Source organism: Meriones unguiculatus, chromosome 1 (assembly GCF_030254825.1).
Source record: "Meriones unguiculatus strain TT.TT164.6M chromosome 1, Bangor_MerUng_6.1, whole genome shotgun sequence".
Lineage (NCBI taxonomy): Eukaryota > Metazoa > Chordata > Mammalia > Rodentia > Muridae > Meriones > Meriones unguiculatus.
In genome coordinates this window covers 127,639,031-127,647,088 of record NC_083349.1, presented here as the reverse complement: position 1 = coordinate 127,647,088, position 8,058 = coordinate 127,639,031, and the positions used below count along the sequence as shown (strand labels likewise).

The 8,058-nt window shown below is 46.6% G+C and overlaps 1 protein-coding gene across 1 annotated transcript; it reads left to right on the top strand.

Moving 5' to 3' along the window:
* Window positions 1–737: 737 nt before the first annotated feature.
* Window positions 738–6,268, top strand: Rps7 (ribosomal protein S7). The gene is made up of 7 exons (XM_021653568.2): window positions 738–815; window positions 1,010–1,093; window positions 1,179–1,250; window positions 2,302–2,445; window positions 2,802–2,866; window positions 5,527–5,677; window positions 6,154–6,268. The coding sequence occupies exons 2-7, from the start codon at window positions 1,019–1,021 to the stop codon at window positions 6,229–6,231; spliced, it is 585 nt and encodes a 194-aa protein (XP_021509243.1). The 5' UTR covers window positions 738–815; window positions 1,010–1,018; the 3' UTR covers window positions 6,232–6,268.
* Window positions 6,269–8,058: the final 1,790 nt, after the last annotated feature.

The following is an 8,058-nucleotide window of genomic DNA, read 5'->3' as shown; positions in this document are numbered from 1 at the left end:
CACAGAGATCCACCTGCCTATGCTGAGATCAAAGGCGTGCGCCACCACGCCTGGTTTCCGCAAATGTTAAATTCAACAGGGCAGCTTCATACTTTTGAGGGTGGGTTCCTGGACTTGTTTCAGAATCTCCCGCTGCACCAAGCAACATATGTTAAAAATAGAAATTTATGACAATTACTCAACACTTCCTCACTGATTTGATTCCCTATAGAACTGGAACGTCATCTGATTTCTCTTGTTGTTGCTAGTTTTTATTTTTGTTTGTTTGTTTTTTGGCCGAGACAGGGCTTTTGTATGTAGCCCTGGCTATCCTGGAACTGTCATTGTAGAGCAGATGGCCGCAAACTCAAAGAAACCCGCCTGCATCTGCCTCCGGAGTTCTGAGATTAAAAGCGTGTAGTCGATTTCCTTTTCATTATGTGAGCGGGATAAGTAGAATCAGCTCGGACCTAACTACACGTTTTAAACGTCCCCCATCTTCGTGAATGAAGCCGCGCGCTTTCAAACTGGTTCTCTCTCCGACGGCCGTGCGTCCGCCACTACTCTACCCAGGACTACAACTATGGAAGCCGAGAGCTTACACACACGGAACCAAATGCCGACTTCTACGGGGAACGAGTGAAAACAGCACACTCGTCCTCCGGAACCACTTCCTTGTACAGTCTAAGAAGGCGTAAGCTACCACTTTTCCGGACAGCTTCCGGTTTCCGCCCCTCTACTTCCGCTGCTCCCGCCTCTTCCTTTTTTCTTCCGCCACCCGGATATGAGCTGTTCTCGCGAGAGCTGTGTCTCTTTCTAAGCCGGCACTCCGAAAGGTAGGTTCGTGGCTGCCAATGTGGCCGTGGTTTTTCGCGGAGTTTGGAGGAATGGACTCTTGGAGGGGGGTTACGGGGCGTTGGGCCCTGCGTCCCGGGTGGGGATGCAGCAGATTACCCGGCCTGCTCCCGTCGATGGCCCCGGCCGGGCGGTGTGCGTCGCAGATGATCAGTAGCACTTTTCCTCCCCTCAGGACGAAGCCATGTTCAGCTCGAGCGCCAAGATAGTGAAGCCGAATGGCGAGAAGCCGGACGAGTTCGAGTCTGGCATCTCTCAGGTGAGCTTGTCTCGCAGGTCCCCCTGGTTTCTCGACCTTGGGTCCCCTGACCTCAGTTTGGAACCCACGTTCTCTGTGTCCGCAGGCGCTGCTTGAGCTGGAGATGAACTCGGATCTCAAGGCGCAGCTGCGGGAACTCAACATCACTGCGGCCAAGGTGAGCAGGGTGCCCGGGGAGCGCACACAATAAGGAACCGTAAAGGCAGCAGACATGGGAAGTGTATTCTCGCTATGAGTTCATGCATGCCGCACGTGATTGTTAGATTTTTCTCCTACTCTTCTGAATTGAAACATGAACTTCCTGGAAGTTTCCAGGCGAGTCCAAACTGGACAGTCAGTGGGGGCTTTTCTGAGTTTGGGCTTTGACAATTGTTTTCTTTTGTAGATTTGTTTTGCAAGTTGTTAGTGTTTTGCTTGTGTTAATGTATACGTACTACTTGCGTGTTCTTGGATGGCTGTAAGTGCTGGGAATTGAACCTGGATCCTTTGCAAACACAGCTCTACTCTCAATCACCTGTGAAACACCTCAGGCTACATGTTTTTAATAGACGTTTTTAGTCAATTTCATGGATTTTGGCGAAGTGTCCTGCATCGAGGACACCCAGGCCATGGTGAATTTAAACTTTACCTTTGTAGATTGTTCCATCATGCTAAGGGCATCCCGAGGTAGCACATGACCAGAGTGCCCCTGACTCACCAGACAGAATCTCCTGTGTTCTAGCCCCCCACCATTTGCTTTGCAGCTGACACTGCCCTTGAACTCAGTCCTCTTGACTGCTTATCCAGTGCTGGAGTGATGGACATAGATCTCGGGTGGCCTTTAGGTGTCCCTTGCGGAGAGTCACCTGGACTAATTGTGGGATTACGTTTTTTAGTGATCACTTCAGGTGGCTAATATATCCTGGAGAGTCCACCTCTGAACCCACTCTCAGCATCTCAAAATGAATGCTAGGTTTTAATTCATGAATTTCGGGGACCCCTAGGCTATATCCAAACCAAGAGAATGTTTGAGAGGGGAGCTGTTTGCTGATTTGGCAGAGTGTGGAAGTAATCACAACACCTGTGAGGCAGGGGCAGATGAATCTCTTGAGTTCGAGGCTAGCCTGGTTTATAAAGCAAGTTCTGGGACAGCCATGGCTCTACAGAAACCCTGTCTGGAAAAACAGACAGACAAACTTAAAATGACATGGATATTTTTTTCCTCTTAGGAAATTGAAGTTGGTGGTGGTCGGAAAGCTATCATAATTTTTGTACCAGTTCCTCAGCTGAAATCTTTCCAGAAAATCCAAGTCCGGCTAGTTCGGGAGTTGGAGAAGAAGTTCAGCGGGAAGCATGTGGTCTTCATTGCTCAGGTGTCTGCTTAGTTCCCTGTATTCTGAATTACTTGGGTTTAGGTTTTGGTGGTGAGGATGCTGACAGCCCTGTTGGTGGAAAGCTTGGTGTGGGGTGTTGGGTTAGAACAGTGGGGTATGTTCACTGTAGGAGTCAGTGGTCTAAAGGGACTGTTTAGGGCTGGATATGGTATGGCGTGGGGATGAAGTGTGGGGCTGATTGAAAAGAATACTGTTGAGGCATTGTGGTGTGCAGTGAACTGTTTTGAATGTGGCAACATAGGCATTTTTGCACTTAAAGCTGTTACTTGGACATTTCTTAGCCTTCCATCAGCTCACTGTCTTTGTGTTTGTTTTCATCATAATTCACTTTAAAGAGGAGGATTCTGCCCAAGCCAACTCGGAAAAGCCGCACGAAAAATAAGCAGAAGCGCCCCAGAAGGTGAGTGTTCTAGCTGCCCTAGCCGGGGTCTCCACAACCCACTGGCTGTTGATTTGTGTGAGACATGGAGTACAGCATGTCATCCATGTGGGGTCCTCCTTGGGTCCCATTCTCCTGTTCCGTGTGCTATGTTGGGATTCATTGTAGGCGTGAAGTTTCAGTGGGTTCATGTAGACATGCTGGGTGGTGTTTGTCATAGGTACCACACAGGTGAGGCTTGCTCTGTTCTGTGGGCAAAGGAGAAAGTATCTTCCACCCCCATCCCAGATAGGGTTTGTCTGTGTAGGTGGCTCTGACTGGCCTCAAACTCTGAGCTCTGCCTTCCTCTGAGGTGCTGTGATTAAGAGTGTGCACCATTTGCTGTCTGGCTAACTATGTAGCTCTTTTTTACTCTTTGTAAACCATGTTGGCCTGAACTCACAGATTGCCTGCCTCAGGCTTCAAGTGCTTGGAATACAGGTGTGCACCTCTGCACCTAGCTATCTGTGTGGTTTGTTGGGTGCAGTTAATTTACTGGGGTGATTTTGTTGTGTGGTAGAGGCAGAACATGGGTGGGTTTCCTGGTGCCAGGATGACAGGGCTATGTCATTGGTGTTGATATAGTCACTTCACGTATCAGTCCTTAGACTTGCCTTCTGGTGCTGATGTTGCTGTAGTTACCAGATTTGCAGTATAGATCCCTATTGATCCTCAGGGACCAGATTGAGGGCTACTTAAAACTCCTAATGAGACATACAGTTTGTATTGTGTGGTAGTGCTTTTGAGACAGGGTCTCATAGTTCAGGTGAGCCCTGAACTTGCTGTGTAGCTAACATTGCCTTTAACTCAAACTCTGTCACTTTTGCCCAAGTTTTGAGATTATACTGGTGCATGCCATTATGCCCTGTGGGATAATGCTAAGGATATCCTAATTCAGTCGTCTTCTAAAGCCATTGGAAAATTGGGTGTGTGGATAAATGCCGTCTCTTCAGGAAGCAAGAGGGGTACTGGTCACAGCTGTTGCCATAGTTTTTCGTGAGTAGTTGGAATGGTAGGAATTTTAGGGATTTTTTTTTTTTTTTTTTTTTTTTTTTGCTGCTGTGCTTAGTGGGGTTTGCAATTGTGGTTCTTAGAGCCTGGTTGTAATTGCATATGAAGTAGCTCATACATAGCAGGGCAAAATTTGTCTGCCATAGCTGCAGTATTCCCAGTGACCTTGGCTTTTGACATCCAGATCTTCAGCAGGGTGTGTCCTATACTGTTTCAGATCCCAGCTTTGCATTTCCAAGTTGACTCTTAGAATTACTTTGATTTTATAGGTTTCTGTTTTAAGAGAGCAAGTGTCCATGTTGGTACATCTTCCTATGTGGTGAGATTGTGCTTTAAAGTGGGTAGCCCTCTGATTACCAGATGATGCTTCTGTGTGAACATGTAGACGATGAAGCAGAGTGTCTGCCACTTGGTATGTGCTATTTAGACTGGCAGCCTTAACATCAGTCAACTGCTTGGAATCACAGGTGGTTCTTGCCTGTCAGAGGTTGGTGTTACAGTAGTGTGGAAGTGACATTCAGCAGGAACTAGTTTTGGTGTTAGTGCTTTTCCTAGGCTAATGGTATGTCATGGTGGACTTGGGTGCTGGCAATAGCAGCTGCGCTTCCGTGGCATGTCACCAAATAGAACTGGCACCCATAGTAATCTCTTGGTAAGCTAGGGCACTTGCTAGGTCAGGTGTGGCTGAGATATTTCCCCCTGTGATCAGGGAGCCATTGTGGGGCTTGCCAGGTCCTGGGGCGGTTGGGGTGCTCCAACAAGAGTCCATTGGAACTCCCACCTAATGGCAGGGCCAGCATTTTGTTTATTATTTTTCGTTTCAAGACAGGGTTTCTCTGTAGCCTTGGCTGGGATTAAAGGTGTGTGCCACCACTGCCTGACTTGTAGGACCCGTGTTTTGGAGCTGTGATAGGATATCTATCTTTGGGTGTGGAATGCTGTTTTGTTCGTTGATCTTGGTACATGATGGCACCTTGGAGGCCAAGGAAAGAGCTTGACAGGTTTTAATAGGTGAATTAGCTGGCCAGGGTAAAAGATACATCAGCAGTGCATGGGCTTTTAAGTTCTATTTATTGATTGTGAGGATGTCAGATACTCTGGAACTGGAGTTATAGGCAGTTGTGAGCTGCCCTGTAGGTGCTGGGAATTGAACCTGGGTCCTTTCTTTGGAAGAACAGCCAGGGCACTTAGCCATTGAGCTATCTCTCCAACATTGACTTAAAAGAGCTTACTGCAGATTAGAACAGTAAAGTGTGAAAGGCTAAGCTAACCTTGTTCCCTAGATTCACATACTCTGTGTGCTTTTATGTGTAGGTTGCCAGGATGTCAATTAAAGCATATGGCTTTGGGAATCAGTCATGACTTACTTGTCACTCAAAAAGGTTTTAATCTCTGAATTACTATCCTCTCTAGGAGCCAAATGTGTTGTTTTGAGACAAGGACTCCTGGTTGGCCTTAAAGTCACAGGGAAATCATGCCTCAGTTTCACAAATGTTTGTGTCATAGGTTGTGAGCCATCACACTTGGTTCCAGTGTTAATTTGATTTTAGGAATCTGGACTTGCTGTTTTCCTTTTTATTCCAAGGGTGCCTTGTAGCAGCTTAACTTTTGTCTTTTTGTCATTCTTTCAGCCGCACCCTGACGGCAGTACACGACGCCATCCTTGAGGACTTGGTCTTCCCAAGTGAAATTGTGGGTAAGAGGATCCGTGTGAAACTGGATGGCAGCCGGCTCATAAAGGTTCATTTAGACAAAGCACAGCAGAACAACGTGGAGCACAAGGTAAGGCCTTAACATTCATAGGACGACGGTTCAGCCACCAGAACAGCTGTCTGTGCTCCACCATTCCTCTGTCCCCTGCCTGATTCTGTGACAGTTTTTGTTAGAAACTGGAGCATTTTGGACCCTTTAACTTAACTGGGACAGAAGAAAGCAGTCTGTGGCCTCCGGTGTCAGGGAGGACAGATAGTATGACAACTTGGATGGGTAGTGGGATAGTAGAGTAAGGGAGGGCCGTCTTGATGATACCTGTTGCTCCCTGGGTCCCCAAGTACCTTGGCTTAAGTGGTGTGAAGGAGCAGGCTGTACAAGTCCCACCTGTGTGTTTGAGTTACGCTTGTGCCCAGGCCCAAGAGTTGCAGGGAACATGTCTTGCGTAGTCCTTACTTGGTTGCTGAGGAGGAAAACCACACAGGGTATACTAGCTTTCAGTGCTGTTGCATATTTAAGTTAGTGATTAATTCCATCTTCTTTTGCAGGTTGAAACCTTCTCTGGTGTGTATAAGAAGCTCACAGGCAAGGATGTTAATTTTGAATTCCCAGAGTTTCAGTTGTAAAGACAATGACTGAATAAAGTGTCGTTCATATATTCAATTGTAGTATCTTTTTCATGGATGTCCATGGGCCATGGATGTATGGCGGTCCTGAGTGAGCTGAAGATTTCAAGAGAAGCCTGGAAGATGAAAAATGCACCCAAAATCAGCCATGTTAAGATAGCTGTAATTATGTAATGTCAAAATGGGAGGAGGTGTTGGTACTTGGTATACTGTAAAAATGGACGTTTTTGTAGCAGACAAGGGACTTTGGGCTATTTTAAAGTGCAGGGTCAGTGCTGCAGTGAATCAATGTTGCTGTGAAATAGTCTGGGTGTTTGCATTCATCGTGCAGAATTAGAACTTTGCCCTCTAACCTTCCTTTCATTGGTGAAACTGTCCACATTTTATGTTGTCTTTGGAGCAGGGTCTCAGTGTAGTGCAGGCACATCCCCTGGGTTTGCCTCCCCCCCATGTTAAACAGGTTAGGATGAGTAAGTCTCCATCAGGTTAGTCCACAAGGTCAAGGCCTGGAGTGAATGCAGACAATGTGGAAGTGCAGGTGGAGCCAGTATCTTCAAAGAAGATGGCTTCTCCATTGCCAAGCCTTAAGCTACTGCCTTTTTATTGCTAGATAAATGTATAAGAGGTTGCCTGTATGCAGTGCTTGGCCCTCCTGTTTCTTCAGGCCTTCTAAAAGCTGACACTGTTCTTGGCGACTTGTGAGTGAGCAAAGCATTTCTCTGTACAGGAGTCTGTTGGCCTTGCCTGTTCCTGTTCTTTGCCCTTTTCTGCCATGGGAGCTGCAGTTGTATTGCTTCCTCAAGTATGAAGCATCGGTTCCTCAGCTCACATTATAGCTCACATCTGCTCTCAGGGTTTTGCCACTCTACCTAAGACAGTTTAGTACAGCATGCTGGCAGTTTAGGGATAGCTTGTGTTACCCATAGAAGGCCTCAAGCGGGGCTGGAGAGATGGCTTAGAGGTTAAGAGCACTGGCTGCTCTTCCAGAGGTTCTGAGTTCAATTCGCAAAAAACACGTGGTAGCTCACAACCATGTATGAGATCCAGTACACACTCTGGCATGCAGGTAGGTGTACATGGTAGACTGCACGTTGCATACATGATCATTTTAAAAAGCCTCAAAAAAAAAAAAAGCTGAAGAGATGGCTCAGTGGTTGGAGTATCAGCTGCTCCTCCAGAGGACCTGGGTTCTAGTCCTAGTGATCATACACTGTTCACAACCACATTTGACTCAAGTTCAGGGGATCTGACTATTCTGGCCTCTGAGCATCACACAGTAAGTGGAGGGGCATGTGTGCAGACAACACCAATACACATAAAATAATGCTTAGAAGTTACTGAGAAGAATGTGCCTGGTGAATGTCACACAGGCTTTGTTGCTATAAGCCTATGAGCAATGTGTTTAGCTGAGGATAACCAGGAGCCTGTTCACTAGGACAAGATCCATCTACATTTTAGAAGGTGACGGGTTATTCAGGACTAATGCACATTTGCTTTAAGAAGTATTACAGCTTTAAACTGTAGTGTACATGTTTGGGTTATTAAATGGGACTTCTTAGGAAGATAGGATGTGATACTGGAACTTACACATCTCCCAAGAATATAGGGCATTTTTCTTCAAAGTTCTTGGTGCAGAGATTTTCAGTTACAGGATGACCAACAGTGCAAAGGCCTGTGTGTTCTTGTTCTCAACCCACCCTGCTCCTCACATAGCTTCCTCCAGCACTAATGGAGCCCAGGGTGGGCATGACATCACTGGCCTGCTCTTTTTGTTTTGTCTCTTGGCTGCCCTGAAACTCCTAGAAATCTAGATTTGCTGGCTTTTCC

Coding starts and splice junctions, on each gene's coding strand:
- Rps7 (XM_021653568.2), top strand. CDS start 1,019: ATGTTCAGCTCGAGCGCCAAGATAGTGAAGCCGAATGGCGAGAAGCCG. Junction 1,251..2,301: donor TCAACATCACTGCGGCCAAG/GTGAGCAGGGTG, acceptor TTTTCCTCTTAG/GAAATTGAAGTTGGTGGTGG. Junction 2,867..5,526: donor AAGCAGAAGCGCCCCAGAAG/GTGAGTGTTCTA, acceptor TCATTCTTTCAG/CCGCACCCTGACGGCAGTAC.